Source organism: Amblyraja radiata, chromosome 1 (assembly GCF_010909765.2).
Source record: "Amblyraja radiata isolate CabotCenter1 chromosome 1, sAmbRad1.1.pri, whole genome shotgun sequence".
NCBI classification, from domain to species: domain Eukaryota; kingdom Metazoa; phylum Chordata; class Chondrichthyes; order Rajiformes; family Rajidae; genus Amblyraja; species Amblyraja radiata.
The window spans coordinates 185,124,820-185,143,619 of record NC_045956.1 but is presented as its reverse complement, the minus strand read 5'-3'; the positions used below and the strand labels follow the sequence as shown (position 1 = coordinate 185,143,619).

Sequence of the window (18,800 nt, the reverse complement as noted above, 5' to 3'; positions counted from 1 at the left end):
GATAGCGTGCAACGAGCATTGATAGAGGTCTTTAAAATGATGAGAGGGATAGACAGAGTTGACGTGGATAAGCTTTTCCCACTGAGAGTAGGGAAGATTCAAACAAGGGGACATGACTTGAGAATTAAGGGACAGAAGTTTAGGGGTAACATGAGGGGGAACTTCTTTACTCAGAGAGTGGTGGCTGTGTGGAATGAGCTTCCAGTGGAAGTGGTGGAGGCAGGTTCGTTGGTATCATTTAAAAATAAATTGGATAGTTATATGGACGGGAAAGGAATGGAGGGTTATGGTCTGAGCGCAGGTATATGGGACTAGGGGAGAATAAGTGTTCGGCATGGACTAGAAGGGTCGAGATGGCCTGTTTCCGTGCTGTAATTGTTATATGGTTATCTGAGGTTTTCACTGCACCTTGCTTTCTCGTTTTTCACTTTTGTCTCTTTTTTTTCTCTTTTTTCTCTTTTATCTCGTTTCAATTTTTTCCCTTTTTTCTCTTTTTTCCTCTTTGTATCCATTTCTTCTCTTTTTTCTCGCTTTCTCGTGACATTTAGCTAAACTGCACCGAACTGAACGAACTCCGTACAGGCAGCACCCGTGGTCAGGATTGACCCCGGGTCTCTGGCGCTGTGAGGCAGCAACTCTACCGCTGCGCTACCGTGTCACCCTGTGGTGCCGCAGAAACATCTGTGACTGCACCTCGTCGGTGGTAGCTCTCGTCTCCATGCGCGCTTAATGCCCCTGTTGTTGATTACAGTGTGGAACCTCCACTGCCAAGGAAACAAAGCACCCGCAACCTAGACAGACCTCTGGAAGCTGTGGCCAAGGACCTTGAGGACAAGAAGGTGGCCAAGAAGGAGCACAGGACCAGCGGGCTCCAGGGGCTTGCTCGATCGCCCATGCCTGCACCCATTCCGGAATGCACTGTGGTGAGAGAATGCGTCTCACAAAATGGCAGGGAGCCAGTTCAAATGCGACGGGAGCAGAAATAGGCCATTAGGCCCATCATGTCTACTCCGCCATTCAATCGTAGCCAATCTCAAATAACAATGGATATTTTTAAGGCAGAGATAGATAGATTCTTGATTTGTACGGGTGTCGGGGGTTATGGGGAGAAGGCAGGAGAATGGGGTTAGGAGGGAGAGATAGATCAGCCACAAATTTTCGGTGACCTGTTGCGACTATGACGGGTGCCAGCAAGTCGCCGAAAAAATAGCGTAAGTGGGACTGGCCCTTAAAGTTTTTTTTGTCGCAAACTATCCAGTCAGCGGACGGTACGTGATTACACTCAAGCCGTCCGCAGCTTACAAATACTGGATAAAGTGATGATAAAGGTGCAAGGTAAAGTCCAGTAATGTCTGATTAAAGATAGTTTGATGGTCTCCAATGAGGTTGATGGGAGCTCAGGGCTGCTCTCTAGTTGGTTATAGGATGGTTATTTTCTGATAACAGTTGGGAAGAAACTGTCCCTGAATCTGGAGGTGTGTGTTTTCACACTTCTGTACCTCTTGCCCGATGGGAGAGGGGAGAAGAGGGAGTGGCCGGGGTGAGACTGGTCCTTGATGATGCTGCTGGCCTTGCCGAGGCAGCGTGAGGTGTAGATGGAGTCAATGGAAGGGAGGTTGGTTTGCGTCACGGTCTGGGCTCTCTGCAGTTTCTTGCGATCTTGGATAGAGCTGTTACGGCATTACTTACGGTATCTTTAAAACAAAATATATTAGGACGGAGGATGGGGGGGGGGGAAGGGATCTCTCAGTTGAAGCACAACTGGAATGGTGTTGATGATGTGTGTTGATGGTGGGACTGTCATATGAGGAAAGATTGAAAAGTCTAGGCTTGTGTTCACTGGAGTTTAGAAGGATGATGGGGAGGTCTTATAGAAACATATAAAATTATAAAAGGACTGGACAAGCTAGATGCAGGAATAATATTCCCAATGTTGGGCGAGTCCAGAACCAGGGGCCACAGTCTTAGAGTAAAGGGGAGGTCATTTAAGACTGAGGTGAGAAAAAACTTTTTCACCCAGAGAGTTGTGAATTTGTGGAATTCCCTGCCACAGAGGGCAGTGGAGGCCAAATCACTGGATGGATTTAAGAGAGAGTTAGATAGAGCTCTAGGGGCTAGTGGAGTCAAGGAATATGGGGAGAAGGCAGGCACGGGTTATTGATTGGGGACGATCAGCCATGATCACAATGAATGGCGGTGCTGGCTCGAAGGGCCAAATGGCCTCCTCCTGCACCTATTGTCTATGTTTCTATGTATGTCTCTATGTTCATTTCTGTTTACCATTAGGAGCCTTCAAGGATGCCCCTGGTCTCAGGCAACTCAGTGGAGAGAAGTCCAGAACACTTTGCCAAAGAAAACACTGCAGGTTTGTGGGCCATTGTGGAGAGGTGTGGGAACAGAGGGTTAAGGGCCTGCCCCACTTGGTGATTTTTCTCGGCGACTGCCGGCGTCATATCAGGGTCGCCAAAGGATCTTGAGCGTTTCAAAACCCAGCATCGTGCGTCATACGTCATCACGGCGCGTCACGCTGCATATTTTCCGGTGACCTGATACATCAGTCAATGATGCCGGAAGTCGCAGAAAAAAAATCGCCCTTTAAGGAGGAGAGGGAGACTGGTTGAGCTCGCATTTCCCAAAGACCAAATCTTTCAATAGACAATAATTAATAGACAATAGGTGCAGGACTAGGCCATTCGGCCCTTCGAGCCAGCACCGCCATTCAATGTGATCATGGCTGATCATCCCCAATCAGTACCCCGTTCCTGCCTTCTCCCCATATCCCCTGACTCCGCTATCTTTAAGAGCCCTATCTTGAAAGCATCCGGGCAACCGGCCTCCACTGCCTTCTAATCCCACACACCTAGTGTGCAGGATAGTGCGAGTGTTCGGGGTGATCGCTGGTCAGCGCGGGCTCGGTGGGGGCTTGTATCCCTAATGTCCAAAGCCTAAAAAGAGGGGCGGGATGGTGGAAGGGGAGAGGGGCAGGACGAAGCAGAGGTGAGGAGAGACGGGGCGAAGTGGAAGATGAGAGAGGCACCTGCAGTTCCTGGTTTAAGAAAGAACTGCAGATGCTGGAAAAATCGAAGGTAGACAAAAATGCTGGAGAAACTCAGCGGGTGAGGCAGCATCTATGGAGCGAAGGAAATAGGCGACGTTTCGGGTCGAGACCCTTCTTCAGACTCCCTATCCTGCACATCAGTCTGAACATAGCAACAAAGAAAATAGGTGCAGGAGGAGGCCATTCGGCCCTTCGAGCCAGCACCGCCATTCATTGTGATCGTGGCTGATCGTCCCCTATCAATAACCCGTGCCTGCCTTCTCCCCATATCCCTTGACTCCACTAGCCCCTAGAGCTCTATCTAACTCTCTTAAATCCAAGAAGGGTCTCGACCAGAAACGTCGCCTACTCCTTTGCTCTACAGATGCAGCCTCATCCGCTGAGTTCCTCCAGCATTTTTGTCCACGTGCAGTTCCTTGTTTCTACCCTTCACTGGCACGCTGTCCGTCTCCACAGGTCAGACAGTTACCGTGAACAATGGATTCGGCGGGCAGATCAAAAGTTCCCGGCCTCCGCCCTTGCCCAGGAAGATCAACCCCAGCCTCCTGGAGAACTTCAGCCATGACCTGGTGGACCCACTGACCTCTCCGCCCTTCCAGGCTCCTGGGAAAGAGCAGCTGCAATTCAAGGTGAGTTGGTGCAGAGCGAACACAGGACACCCCAAGTAACGACCCAACAAGTTTATTAGCATCTCGTGAAGTTACACTGAAAGCAGTCACCAATGTAGCTACATCCCGACTGACGGACTAGTGGCTGAAAACGTTAGTAATATACCATGACTGTAAGGTGAGACCCGGACTGGATTACAGATCCGAGTGGTCCTTTAATTTGAGGAAGGACATTCTCGCTATTGAGGGAGTGCAAGTTTGGAAAAGGGGAAGTACAACGGGATCTGGGGGTTCCTTGTACATCAGTCTATGATAGCAAGCATGCAGGTACAGCAGGCAGTGAAGAAAGCGAATGGCATGTGGGCCTTTATAACATGAGGAATCAAATATAGGAGCAAAGAGGTCCTTCTGCAGTTGTACAGAGCCCTAGTGAGACCACACCTGGAGTATTGTGTGCAGTTTTGGTTCCCTAATTTGAGGAAGGACATTCTTGCTATTGAATAAGTGCAGCGTAGGTTTACAAGGTTAATTCCCGGGATGGCGGGACTGTCACATGCTGAGAGAATGGAGCAGCTGGGCTTGTACACTCTGGAGTTTAGAAGGATGAGAGGTTATCTCATTGAAGCAAATAAGATTGTTAAGGGCTTGGACACGCTAGTGGCAGGAAACATGTTCCCGTTGTTGGGGGAGTCCAGAACTAGGGGCCACAGTTTAAGAACATGGGGTAAGCCATTTAGAACGGAGACGAGGGAACACATTTTCACACAGAGAGTGGTGAGTCTGTGCAATTCCCTGCCTCAGAGGGCGGTGGAGGCAGGTTCTCTGGATACTTTCAAGAGAGAACTAGATAGGGCTCTTAAAAATAGCGGAGGCCGGGGATATGGGGAGAAGGCAGGAACGGGGTACTGATTGGGGATACCGAATGGCCTCCTGCACCTGTTTTCTATGTTTCTATGTTAACTCCTCTTGTTATGAAGGCCAACATGCCATTGGCTTTCTTCACTGCCTGCTGTACCTGCATGCTTATGTTGGTCCGAAGGGCCTGGATTGTCAGAATCTTTCTATATTTTGTCTCCCCTGCCCATTGATAGGGTGGGAGTCAGTTCAGTTTAGTTTATTGTCACGTGTACCGAGGTACAGTGGAAAGCTTTTGTTGCGCGCTAACCAGTCAGCGGAAAGACAGTACATGATTACCGTCGAGCCATTCAGGGTGTACAGATACATGACAAAGGGAATATCGTGGATAACGCTTAGTGCAAGGTAAAGTCTGATCAAAGATAGTCGAAAGTCTACAATGAGGTAGATAGTAGTTCAGCACTGCTCTCTAGTTGTTGGTAGGATGGTTCAGCCTGATAACAGCTGGGAAGAAACTGTTCCTGAATCTGGAGGTGTGCGTTTTCACACTTCTGTACCTCGTGCCTGATGGGAGAGGGGAGAAGAGGGAGTGGTCGGGGGTGCGACTGGTCCTTGATGATGCTGCTGGCCTTGCCGAGGCAGCGTGAGGTGTAGATGGAGTCAACAGAAGGGAGGTTGGTTTGTGTGATGGTCTGGGCTGCGTCCTCAACTCTCTGCAGTTTCTTGCGGTCTTGGATGGAGCTGTTCCCTAACCGTGCTGTGATCCATCCCATCCGATAAGGAGGGGGGGGGCGGAAGAGGGAGGTTTCGCCCGTACCTGACCAACGCTAACTCGTTTGTTCTCTCTCCTTCCCGCCAGGTCTCTAGCTCTCCGAACCCGGATAGCAGCAAGCCCCTCAAAAGCCCACCGCCCCCTCCCCCGCCAAAGAACAAGCGGATGTCACAGCCCCCGCCCAGCTGACCCCTCCCCCGCACACCTCCATCGGACCTCGAGGAAGGGGCTGAGAGGACCCCCAGCGGACATGGTCGATGAGTAACGACAGGAGCAGGCATCGGTGAACCCCTTTCCCTTCTAACCATCCATCCATCCATCGTGCTGCCTTCAAATGATGCCAAGTGGCTATAAGGGTTGTTCTTTTCCTAATAAATAAATACCTCCTCATGTCCAAGAATGGTATCATTGCTCTGTTTCTTTTACTGCACTTCGTTGAGTGTAAGAGCCCCTAAATCTGTGGGAAACATAGAAACATAGACAATAGGTGCAGGAGTAGGCCATTCGGCCCTTCGAGCCTGCACCGCCATTCAATATGATCATGGCTGATCATCCAACTCAGTATCCCGTACCTGCCTTCTCTCCATACCCCCTGATCCATTTAGCCACAAGGGCCACATCTAACTCCCTCTTAAATATAGCCAATGAACTGGCCTCAACTACCTTCTGTGGCAGAGAATTCCACAGATTCACCACTCTCTGTGTGAAAAATGTTTTTCTCATCTCGGTACCAAAGGATTTCCCCCTTATCCTTAAACTGTGACCCCTTGTTCTGGACTTCCCCAACATCGGGAACAATCTTCCTGCATCTAGCCTGTCCAACCCCTTAAGAATTTTGTAAGTTTCTATAAGATCCCCCCTCAATCTTCTAAATTCTAGCGAGTACAAGCCGAGTCTATCCAGTCTTTCTTCATATGAAAGTCCTGACATCCCAGGAATCAGTCTGGTGAACCTTCTCTGTACTCCCTCTATGGCAAGGGACTCTCTCTATGGGAAGGAACTGCAGATGCTGGTTTATGCTGAAGATAGGCACAAGATGCTGGAATAACTCACTGGGTCAGGCAGCATCTCTGGAGAAAAGGTATAGGTGACGTTTCGGGGGGTCAGAACCTTCCTTCAAGACTTCTGAGCCTGAAGAAGGTTTCCACAAGGTCATAAGTGATAGGAGCAGGATTAGGCCATTCGGCCCATCGAATCTACTCTGGCTGATCTACCCTTCTCTCTCAACTCCATACTCCTGCCTTATCGCCTGATCCCCGTACCATTCAAGAATGTGTGAAACAGTGCTATAAACATGTCCGTTGAAGTGGCATGTACAACCTTCTGTGGCAATGAATTCCACAGATTCCCCACCCTCTTGACTGAGGAAATTCCTCCTCATCTCCTCCCGTAAGGAACATCCTTTCATTCTGAGGCTATGACCCAAAAGTCACCCATTCCCTCTCTCCAAAGACCCACTGAGTTACTGCAGCATCTTGTGCCTGTTTAGAGTCGGAGTGATGGGAGATGGGATTTAATCCGAGCAAGTGTGAGGTGTTGCATTTTGGGAGGTCAGATGTAAGGGGGACAATATACCACTGATGTGAGTCCTAACAGTATTGGTTTATGGAAGGGTCTTGGGGTCTAAGTTTGAGTTTAGTTTATTGTCACGTGTAGCGAGGTACAATGAAAAGCTTTTTGTTGCATGCAAACCACTCAGTGGAAAGCCTATATACATGATTACAATCGAGCCGTCCACCGTGTACAGATACAGGGATAAAGGGAATAACGTTCAGTGCAAGATAAAGTCCAATTGAAGATAGTCCAATGAGGTAGATGGTAGGTCACAACTTGATAGAGTGATAAATAACGTGTATGGTATTCTTGCCTTCGTTGGTTGGGTCATTGAGTATAAGAGTCAGGAAGTGGTGATGCAGCTTGCTTGGAGTTTGGAGCCTCGGCGGCGGCGATTTGGCGGAGGTGGTGGAGCCTCGGCGGCAGCGGTGGAGCCTCGGTGGCGGAGTTGGATCCTCAGGAAAGGGGCCTCGGTGGCGGTGGTGGATCCTCAGCAGAGGAGCCTCGGTGGTGGTGGAGCCTCGGCGGTGGAGGTGGATCCTCAGCAGAGGAGCCTCGGAGGCGGTGGAGTATCGGTGGCGGTGGAGCCTCGGTGCAGGTGGAGCCTCGGTGGCGGTGGAGCCTCGGTGGCGGTGGAGCCTCGGCAGAGGAGCCTCGGTGGCGGTGAAGCCTCGGCGGTGGAGGTCGATCCTCAGCAGAGGAGCCTCGGAGGTGGTGGAGCCTCGGTGGCGGTGGAGCCTCGGTGCAGGTGGAGCCTCAGCAGAGGAGCCTCGGTGGTGGTGGAGCCTCGGCGGTGGAGGTGGATCCTCGGCAGAGGAGCCTCGGTGGCGGTGGAGCCTCGGTGCAGGTGGAGCCTCAGCAGAGGAGCCTCGGTGGCGGTGGAGCCTCAGCAGAGGAGCCTCGGTGGCGGTAGAGCCTCGCAGCGGCGCCAAAGCCTCGCCAGTCGACCCACAGTCGGGGGGTCCATGAGGGTGTGGACGAACCAACATGAGGAGGAGAGGGGGAAGAACAATGGAGGAGCTGGTGGGGGGTACTCTGTAACTTTGTCAGTGCCCTTTATGGGCGACTATTTGCATACCTTGGGTGGGCAAGCAAAGAATTTTGCTGAGTCTTGTCACATATGACAATACAGTGTTCCATTTGGAGTATTGAGTGCAATTCTGGTCATCTCCATTGCAGGATGAGTAGGTTTTGTAGGAGTGCAGAATTTTCCAGAATGATGTAGCGTGTAGTAAGTTTAAGAAGGAACTGCAGATGCTGGAAAAATAGAAGGTAGACAAAAGTGCTGGAGAAACTCAGCAGGTGAGGCAGCATCTATGGAGCGAAGGAATAGGTGATGTTTCGGGTCGAGACCCTTCTTCAGACTGATGTGGGGGTGGGTGGGAAAAAGAAAGGAAGAGGCGGAGACAGTGGGCTGTGGGAGAGCTGGGACGGGGAGGGGAAGGAGGGAGAAAGCAGGGACTACCTGAAATTGGAGAAGTCAATGTTCATACCGCTGGGGTGTAAACTGCCCAAGCGGAATATGAGGTGCTGCTCCTCCAATTTGTGGTGGGCCTCACTCTGGCCATGGAGGAGACCCAGGACAGAAAGGTCGGATTCGGAATGGGAGGGGGAGTTGAAGTGCTGAGCCACCGGGAGATCAGGTTGGTTAATGCGAACCAAGCGGAGGTGTTGGGTGAAGCGATCGCCAAGCCTGCGCTTGGTCTCACCGATGTAGAGCAGCTGACACCTAGAGCAGCAGATGCAATAGATGAGGTTGGAGGAGATGCAGGTGAACCTGTGCCTCACCTGGAAAGACTGATTGGGTCCTTGGATGGAGTCGAGGGGGGAGGTAAAGTGTGTAGTAAAGGGCCTGTCCCACCAGCATATGATTGTCTGCATCTAGCGCGACCAAACGTGGTGGCTTGAGTACGGTCTGGAGTTGTGCGGGGCTGGTCCCGACATCATACTCACCAATCAGCTGGGCAGGCTGCGGGCCGATTGAATTTGGACGTCGCACGGCGTCGGGCGGTTACGTCACCGCGCAACGGCACGCCGGGCGGTTACGTCACCGCGCAATGGCACGCCGGGCGGTGATGTCATCGCGCAACGCCACGCCCTAGGCATACGCTGTCAAGACGCTGCGTACGCCGCCAAGACGCTGCGCACGCCCGTCGAGGCGCTGCGTACGGCCGCAATGCGGCTGTGGGCCGACAGGCCGTTGCCTCCGCCGATCGAAGTGGGACCAGCCCCGCGAGGCCGTACGCCTCAAGCGACCACGATTGGTCGAGTTAGAGGCGCTGGTGGGACAGGCACTTAAGGAACTGCAGATGCTGGTTAACACCGAAAACAGACAGAAAATGCTGGAGTAACTCAGCGGGACAGGCAGCATCTCTGGAGAGAGGGAATGGGTGATGTTTTGGCTCGACACTGAAGAAGGGTCTATCAGCTCACAAATCATTCAATCGAATAACAAGATAATCGAGGGAAGTAAGTACATTGGTGCTGAGGTTTAATTGCTTTTCACATGGGATCTAAGTAGGACAAGCATGTTTATTGGTGTTCATATTGCAGATATCTTAATTCCAGTCATTAACAACAATATAAGCAGGACCTCATAACACACGGCAATGCTGAGAGCCTGATCAACTTACGATGCTTCTGGGCAACACGTGTAAGTGCTTTAGATCCACTCGAGACGTCCACAAAAGCTTTTGCCCTGTCCCATACCCACCAGTGCAGCAGTGGAACAAGATCTTAGTTTAGTTTAGAGACACAGCGCGGAAATTGTCCCTTCGGCCCACCGGGTCCGCGCCGACCAGCGATCCCCGCACATTAACACCATCCTACACACACACACACACTAAGGACAATTTACAGTTACACCAGGCCGATTAAGCTACAAACCCGCACGTCTTTGGAAATAGAAGATCCCGGAGAAAACCCACGCAGGCCACGGGGACCACGTGCAGACTCCGTACAGACAGCGCCCGTAGTCAGGATCGAACCCGTCTTCTCGATCACCATCCAACGCTACAGTACAGATTCAAGCTTTTCAGACACGGGGTGGAAGAGCTCGCATCAACGTGCAAGGGGGGCCGATGGAGAATTATGGCCAGTCGCCGCAAATGTCCTTTAAGTGTCGCCAACCTGAAAGGTCTCCCATCGTGGTTCCCATTAATGCTGCCTGACCCGCTGAGTTACTCCAGCACTTTGTGTCATTTAATGAATTTGAGCGTCAGGCTTCCACAGCCCAACACCAAGAGGAACGCACGGTGGTGCAGACGGCAGAGTTGCTGCCTCACAGCGCCCGGTTCAATCCTGACGTCGGGTGCTGTCATAGAAACATAGAACATAGGTGCAGGAGTAGGCCATTCGGCCCTTCGAGCCTGCACTGCCATTCAATATGATCATGGCTGATCATCCAACTCAGTATCCTGTACCTGCCTTCTCTCCATACCCCCTGATCCCTTTAGCCACAAGGGCCACATCTAACTCCCTCTTAAATATAGCCAATGAACTGGCCTCAACTACCTTCTGTGGCAGAGAATTCCACAGATTCACCACTCTCTGTGTAAAAAATGTTTTCTCATCTCGGTCCTAAAAGACTTCCCTGTTATCCTTAAACTGTGACCCCTTGTTCTGGACTTCCCCAACATCGGTAATAATCTTCCTGCATCTAGTCTGTCCAACCCCTTAAGAATTTTGTAAGTTTCTATAAGATCCCCCCTCAATCTTCTAAATTCTAGCGAGTACAAGCCGAGTCTATCCAGTCTTTCTTCATATGAAAGTCCTGCCATCCCAGAAATCAGTCTGGTGAACCTTCTCTGTACTCCCTCTATGGCAAGAATGTCTTTCCTCAGATTAAGAGACCAAAATTGTACGCAATACTCCAGGTGTGGTCTCACCAAGACCCTGTACAACTGCAGTAGAACCTCCCTGCTCTTATACTCAAATCCTTTTGCTATGAATGCTAACATACCATTTGCTTTCTTCACTGCCTGCTGCACCTGCATTCCTACTTTCAATGACTGGTGTACCATGACACCCAGGTCTCGTTGCATCTCCCCTTTTCCTAATCGGCCACCATTCAGATAATAGTCTACTTTCCTGTTTTTGCCACCAAAGTGGATAACCTTACATTTATCCACATTATACTGCATCTGCCATGCATTTGCCCACTCACCCAACCTATCCAAGTCACCTTGAAGCCTCCTAGCATCCTCCTCACAGCTAACACTGCCCCCCAGCTTCATGTCATCCGCAAACTTGGAGATGTTGCATTCAATTCCCCCATCCAGATCATTAATATATATTGTAAATAGCTGGGGTCCCAGCACTGAGCCTTGAGGCCACTAGTCACTGCCTGCCATTGTGAAAAGGACCCGTTTACTCCTACTCTTTGTCATAAGAGATAGGAGCAGAATGAGTCCATCCAGTCAACTCCGCCATTCAATCATGGCTGATCTATCTCTCTCACCTAACCCCGTTCTCCTGCCTTCTCCCCATAACCCCTGACACCCGTACTAATCAAGTATCTATCTGTCTCTGCCTTAAATATATCCACTGACTTGGCCTCCACAGCCATCTGCGGCAAAGAATTCCACAGATTCACCACCCTCTGACTAAAGAAATTCCTCCTCATCCCCTTCCTAAAAGGTCTTGTAAATCTGAAGCTATGACCTCTGGTCCTAGAATTTCCCACTGTCTGTGTGGAGTCTGCATGCTCTCCATGTGGCCCTGTGTTTCCTCTGACATCCCAAAGACGTGCGTGTTTATAGGTTAATTGCCCTCTGTGAAATCATCCCTAGTGTGTAAGGAGTGGATGAGAAAGTGGGATAACACAGAACTGGTGTGAACAGTTGATCATTGGTTGGCATGGACTCAATGGGCCGAAGGGTTTGTTTCCATGCTGTATGTCCAAACTAAACAAAAAAGTTTTACTCTCTCTTAAATCCATCCAGTGACTTGGCCTCCACTGCCCTCTGTGGCAGGGAATTCCATAAATTCACAACTCTCTGGGTGAAAATGTTTTTTCTCACCTCAGTTTTAAATGACCTCCCCTTTATTCTAAGTGTGGCCCCTGGTTCTGGGCTCGCCCAACATTGGGAACATTTTTCCTGCATCTAGCTTGTCCAGTCCTTTTATAATTTTATATGTTTCTATAAGATCCCCCCCTCATCTTTCTAAACTCCAGTGAATACAAGCCTAGTCTTTTCTATCTTTCCTCATATGACAGTCCCGCCATCCCAGGGATCAATCTCGTGAACCTACGCTGCACTGCCTCAATCACAATGACATCCTTCCTCAAATTAGGAGACCAAAACTGTACACAATACTCCAGGTGTGGTCTCACCAGAGCCCTATACAACTTCTGTTCTACATCAAACTCCACAAGGAGTTGACCGGGGCCCGCCTGAACGCCTTGGTGCGCAATAGACAATAGGTACAGGAGTAGGCCATTCGGCCCTTCGAGCCAGCACCGCCATTCAGTGTGATCAACGCCAATCAGTACCCCGTTCCTGCCTTCTCCCCATATCCCCTGACTCCGCTATTTTTAAGAGCCCTATCTAGCTCTCTCTTGAAAGCATCCAGAGAACCGGCCTCTATTGTCTATTGTCAAAGGTATGCAAAGAGTCACCTTGGCCCACTACACTGTGCACACTGCCACCCAGCCTTAACCTGGCAACGTATTCCAGAGGATAGACACAAAGTGCTGGGGTGACTCAGCGGGACGGGCAGCATCTCTGGAGAGGTTTTAGGTCGAGGCCCTTCTTCAGACAGGAACTTATGGGGGTGAGGGAAACGAGCGGTAGGAAAAGAACTCAGAGCCGGCACCGATGACCAAGGAGCCCACAATGGTCTGTTGTTGGCTGTATTCCAGACAGCGTTCCAGATCTGGGAATCAAGGGAGGAAAGTAGGGTGACATAGAAGTAGTGTGTCTAGACAATAAACAATAGGTGCAGGAGTAGGCCATTTGGTCCTTCGAGCCAGCACCGCCATTCAACGTGATCATGGCTGATCATCCCCAATGGCTTACTCCTTATTCTTAAACTGTGGCCCCTGGTTCTGGACTCCCCCAACATCGGGAACATGTTTCCTGCCTCTAGCGTGTCCAAGCCCTTAACAATCTTATGTTTCAATGAGATCCCCTCTCATCCTTAGGCTCATTTTTCAGGCTCCCTCTCTGGAATCAAACCCCCATGGAGGGCACAGATAGCGCCATTGAAAATCGCCTGGGCAACACAGAGGTACAGTGGCAGAGTTGCTGCCTCACAGTGCCAGTGCTGCACGCACAGAGCTTCTACGTTCTCCCAGGGACCACGTGGGTTTTCTCCAGGTGCTCCGGTTTCCTCCCACACTCCAAGGGCGTACAGGTTTGTAGGTTGGCTGGCTTCTGTAAATTGTCCTCAGTAAGTGGACTGGAACATGTGAACTGGCCGATGCTGACCCTGGCCGAAGGGACAGTTTCCTCTCTGTGTCTCCAAACTAATCTATGCAGTCAAGCATGAACAACTTATTATTTTTTTAAGAATTGCCTTAATCTTCTCCGAAACATGATTCATCAAAAGATTCATAAGATTCTCTCGCCCAATGGTGGCACTGTGGCGCAGCGGTAGAGTTGCTGCCTCACAGCGCCAGAGACCCGGGTTCGATCCAGACTACGGGCGCTGTCTGTTCAGGGTTTGTACGTTCACCCCTTGACCTGGGTGGGTTTTCTCTGAGATCTCCGGTTTCTTCCCACACTCCAAAGTCACGCAGGTTTGTGGGTTCATTTGCTTAGTTAAAATTGTAAATAGTCGCTAGTGTGTAGGATAGTGCTAGTATGTATTAGGTGATCGCTGGTCGGTGCGGACTCGGTGAGCTGAAGAGCCTGTTCCCGCATTATATTGCTAAAACTAAAACAATAACTAGTGTGTACAGGTGGTCGGCCTGGATATGGGCCGAATGGCCTGTTTCCGCTCTGAGTCTCTAAACTAAACTATGCAGTAATGCAGTAATACAGGAAGAAGCAAAGACCTTATAGCTCTGCTCTGCTATATACCTCTGCTCTGCTATAAGATCTTTGGGAAGAACCACTTAATTTGGTTTGGAGTTGTTGAGGAAACTGGGGAGAACTCCCCTAGTCTTCTCCGAGATGTGACAACCGCGACGAGAGGCTTGAAATTCTCACCTGACATTAATGTGCAATTAAAGTTAAGATCCTCAAATTGTCTCTTTTGGTCCCAAGGGGAGCATGTGCATGGAACAGTCTCACACTCAGACGTACATGCGAGCATACGCATGCATGCACACACACACGCGTACAGACACACACACGTATAAGCACACACTGACTGTAGTGCAGCTGTGCACACTATGGTGAACTGGCCCTGGAGTACAGCCCAATGTACAGGCTCACCAACAACAGGTCACGGTGGTGCAGCGGTAGAGTTGCTGCCTCACAGCGCTTGCAGCGCCAGAGAACCGGGTTCGATCCTGGCTACGGGTGCTGTCTGTACGGAGTTTGTACGCTCTCCCCGTGACCTGCGTAGGTTTTCTCCCACACTCCAAAAAAGTACAGATTTGTTGGTTAATTGTAAAATGTAAAATTGTCCCGTGTTTGTGTGTGTGCGTGCGTGCGTGCGTGTGTGTGCGTGCGTGTGCGTGTGTGCGTGTGTGTGCGTGCGTATGTGTGTGTGTGCGCGCGTGCGTGCGTGCGTGTGCGTGTGTGTGTGTGTGCGTGCTTGCGTGTGCGTGTGTGTGTGTGTGAGATAGTGCTAGCGTGTATCTCTAAGCATTATCTAAACAAAACGCGGTACAGGTGTAGGGAGCGGGGGGGGGGGGGGGTGGTTCCTCCCACCAACCACTAGTAGGCGTCCCCAGGCTGGCTAGCTGGCATAAAGAACTAATGGAAGTGTGAAGACTAAAGGAAAGAGGCGACTAGCACAGAGGAGGCGCAGAGCGGAGTGAACGATAGGAACACGTGGAGTCTTTGTAACTCTCCCAGGCGCCCGCTATGCCTGTCTACGTGTGCGGCGAGTGAAGCAACTGGTGTCCATCTCTTCTTCACTGCGGCCAGTTACAAGCTACTCGCTGAGGAAGCTGCCAGCCTTCTGCCGATGTAGATCCTAAACAAGTGGAGGGAAGAGAGATACAGTCGGTCAAAAAACTCTTGTTGTCTTTTAATCCTTGCTATTGAGGGAGTGCAGCGTAGGTTTACAAGGTTAATTCCCGGGATGGCGGGACTGTCATATGCTGAGAGAATGGAGCAGCTGGGCTTGTACACTCTGGGGTTTAGAAGGAAGAGAAGGGATCTCATTGAAACATATAAGATTGTTAAGGGTTTGGACACACTGGAGGCAGGAAACATGTTCCCGATGTTGGGGGAGTCCAGAACCAGGGGCCACAGTTTAAGAATAAGGAGTAAGCCATTTTGAACAGAGACGAGGAAACACTTTTTCTCACAGAGAGTTGTGAGTCTGTGGAATTCTCTGCCTCAGAGGGCGGTGGAGGCCGGTTCTCTGGATGCTTTCAAGAGAGAGCTAGATAGGGCTCTTAAAGATAGCGGAGTCAGGGGATATGGGGAGAAGGCAGGAACGGGGTACTGATTGGGGATGATCAGCCATGTTCACATTGAATGGCGGTGCTGGCTCGAAGGGCCGAATGGCCTACTCCTGCACCTATTGTCTATTGTCAAGTCACAGTGAAAGTTGTTGTGTTGTACACCAAAGGTATGCAAAGAGTCACCACATCAATGGCGCCAACATATTTATAACAAATCCCACACTAGGTCCTCCTTTGTTCTCTGCTCCTCCACCCCACCCCACGCTGGGTGTCTTCTCTCCCCCCCCTTCACACCTTCAACGAGAACATTGATAGACACAAAATGCTGGAGTAACTCAGCGGGTCAGGCAGCATCTCAGCCCAGCAAGAGGAATAGATCGGGTAGATGCACAGAGTCTCTTGCCCATAGAGGGAGAATCGAGGACCAGAGGGCACAGGCTTAAGGTGACGGGGGGGAGGGGGGGGAAGATTTAATAGGAATCTGAGGGGTAACTTTTTCACACAAAGAGTGGTGGATGTATGGAACGAGCTGCCGGAGGAGGTAGTTGAGGCTGGGACTATCCAAACAGTAAAGCGACAAGGAACTTCAATAGGACCATGTGTGTAGGAAGGAACTGCAGATGCGGGTGTAAGCCGAAGATAGACACAAAGTGCTGGAGTAACTCTGCGGGACAGGCAGCATATCTGGGGGAAAAGGAATGAGTGACGTTTCGGGTCGAGGCCCATCATCAGACCCGAAATATCACCTGTTCCTTCTCTCCAGAGACGGTGCCCGACCCGCTGAGTTACTCCAACCAGTAGTGTCTGTCCCCAGTTGACACCCGTATATGCACGTTGAAGTTGGGGGGTCATGTTAGAGTTGTACAAGCCGTTGGTGAGGTCACACTTGGAGTACTGTGGAGTAGACAAAAATGCTGGAGAAACTCAGCGGGTGAGGCAGCATCTATGGAGCGAAGGAATAGGTGACGTTTCGGGTCGAGACCCTTCTGTGCTCAGTTTTGGTCGCCCTGCTACAGGAAGGATGTAATTAAACTGGAAAGAGTGCGGAGAAGATTCAAGAGGACTTTGCCAGAACTGGAGGGTGTGAGCTATAGGGAGAGGTTGAGCAGGCTGGGACTCTATTCCTTGGGGAGCTGGGAGCTGATGGGTGATCTCATAGAGGTGTACAAAATCATGAGGGGTATTGATTGGGTGAATTTTAGTTTAGAGATACAGCACGTAAATTCAGGCCCTTCGTCCCACCGGGTCTGCGCCGACCAGCGATCCCCGCACATTAACACTATCCTACACACACCATAGACAATTTTTACATTTCCAAGCCAATTAACCTACAAATCTGTACGTCTTGTGGAAAATAGGGAAAATAGATTATGAAAGAAAACTGTCAGGGGACATAAAAACTGACTGCAAAAGTTTTTATAGATATGTGAAGAGAAAAAGATTAGTTAAAACAAATGTAGGTCCCTTGCAGTCAGAAACAGGTGAATTGATCATGGAAAACAAGGACATGGCAGACCAATTGAATAACTACTTTGGTTCTGTCTTCACTAAGGAAGACGTAAATAATCTGCCGGAAATAGCAGGGGACCGGGGGTCAAATGAGATGGAGGAACTGAGTGAAATCCAGGTTAGCCGGGAAGTGGTGTTAGGTAAATTTAATGGATTAAAGGCCGATAAATCCCCAGGGCCAGATAGGCTGCATCCCAGAGTACTTAAAGAAGTAAGAAGCGCCAGAAATAGTGGATGCATTAGTGATAATTTTTCAAAACTCTTTAGATTCTGGAGTAGTTCCTGAGGATTGGAGGGTAGTTAATGTAACCCCACTTTTTAAAAAGGGAGGGAGAGAGAAAACGGGGAATTACAGACCAGTTAGTCTAACATCGGTAGTGGGGAAACTGCTAGAATCAGTTATTAAAGATGGGATAGCAGCACATTTGGAATGTGGTGAAATCATTGGACAAAGTCAGCATGGATTTATGAAGGGTAATTTTTTGAGGATGTAACTAGTAGAGTGGATAAGGGAGAAGTCAGTGGGCAAATGCATGGCAGATGCAGTATAATGTGGATAAATGTGAGGTTATCCACTTTGGTGGCAAAAACAGGAAAGTAGACTATTATCTGAATGGTGGCCAATTAGGAAAAGGGGAGATGCAACGAGACCTGGGTGTCATGGTACACCAGTCATGCAGGTGCAGCAGGCAGTGAAGAAAGCGAATGGTATGTTAGCATTCACAGTAAAAGGATTTGAGTATAGGAGCAGGGAGGTTCTACTGCAGTTGTACAGGGTCTTAGTGAGACCATACCTGGAATCTTGCATACAGTTTTGGTCTCCTAATCTGAGGAAGGACATTCTTGCCATCGAGGGAGTACAGAGAAGGTTCAGCAGACTGATTCCAGGGATATCAGGACTTTCATATGAAGAAAGACTGGATAGACTTGGCTTGTACTCGCTAGAATTTAGAAGATTGAGGGGGGATCTTATAGAAACTTTTTAAGGATAAGGGGGAAATCTTTTACGACTGAGATGAGAAAAACATTTTTCACACAGAGAGTGGTGAATCTCTGAAATTCTCTGCCACAGAAGGTAGTTGAGGCCAGTTCATTGGCTATATTTAAGAGGGAGTTAGATGTGTCCCTTGTGGCTAAAGGGATCAGGGGGTATGGAGAGAAGGCAGGTACAGGATACTGAGTTGGATGATCAACCATGATCATATTGAATGGCGGTGCCGGCTTGAAGGGCCGAATGGCCTACTCCTGCACCTATTTTCTATGTTTCTATGTTTCTAAATGAAGATCTCGGAGAAAACCTACGCAGGTCACGGGGAGAACGTGCAAACTCGCTACAGACGGCACCCGTAGTCAGGATCGATCTGGGAACTCTGGCACTACATTTACTGTAAGGCAGCAACTCTACCGCTGCGCCACCATGACCCGGGCAGCAGAATTGACAGCATCTGCTACACCGCGTGGGCAAGGACAAGAGACCGTAGATTTATGGTGGGCGGGGAAAGATTTAATAAGAACCCAAAAGGCAACCTGTATTTTTTATGGGTGTATATGGAACAAGCTGCCAGTGGAGGTAGTTGAGGCAGGTACCATAACGACATTGAAAAGACATTTTACAGGTACATGGATAGGGAAGGTTTAGAGGGATGAGGGCCAAACGCAGGCAAATGGGACCAGCTGTGATTTGGCATCTTGGTCGGTACAGCCGAATTAGGCCGAAGGGCCTGCTTCTGTCTTATATAGGCCCTGTATCCGAGGAAGAGTGTGCCAGCACTGGAGAAGTTCCATGAGGAGGTTTACAAGAATGATCCCAGAAATAAGGGGTTAACATATGGAGTTTAGGAGTTAACACTGGAGTTAAGAAGGAGTTTAGGGGTTAACATTGGAGTTTAGAGGGATGAGGGGGAAAACCACATTGAA

General features: G+C 49.8%; 2 protein-coding genes across 2 annotated transcripts in view; one reads left to right on the top strand and one right to left on the bottom strand.

Annotated features, from left to right (window-relative positions):
* Positions 1–5,690, top strand: part of LOC116987847 (dedicator of cytokinesis protein 2-like) — a 1,012,655-nt gene extending 1,006,965 nt beyond the window's left edge. Inside the window, exons 51-54 of the mRNA XM_033044139.1 lie at positions 752–923; positions 2,287–2,365; positions 3,515–3,687; positions 5,381–5,690. Of these exons, the coding sequence (XP_032900030.1) occupies positions 752–923; positions 2,287–2,365; positions 3,515–3,687; positions 5,381–5,482 (526 nt within the window). The 3' untranslated portion in view covers positions 5,483–5,690. The remainder of the gene's footprint in view (positions 1–751; positions 924–2,286; positions 2,366–3,514; positions 3,688–5,380) is intronic.
* An 8,780-nt stretch (positions 5,691–14,470) lies between these two features.
* The window catches only part of LOC116982644 (BCL2/adenovirus E1B 19 kDa protein-interacting protein 3-like), a 59,702-nt gene continuing 55,372 nt past the window's right edge, over positions 14,471–18,800 (bottom strand). Inside the window, exon 6 of the mRNA XM_033035959.1 lies at positions 14,471–14,938. Coding sequence (XP_032891850.1) covers positions 14,890–14,938 — 49 coding nt within the window. The 3' untranslated portion in view covers positions 14,471–14,889. The remainder of the gene's footprint in view (positions 14,939–18,800) is intronic.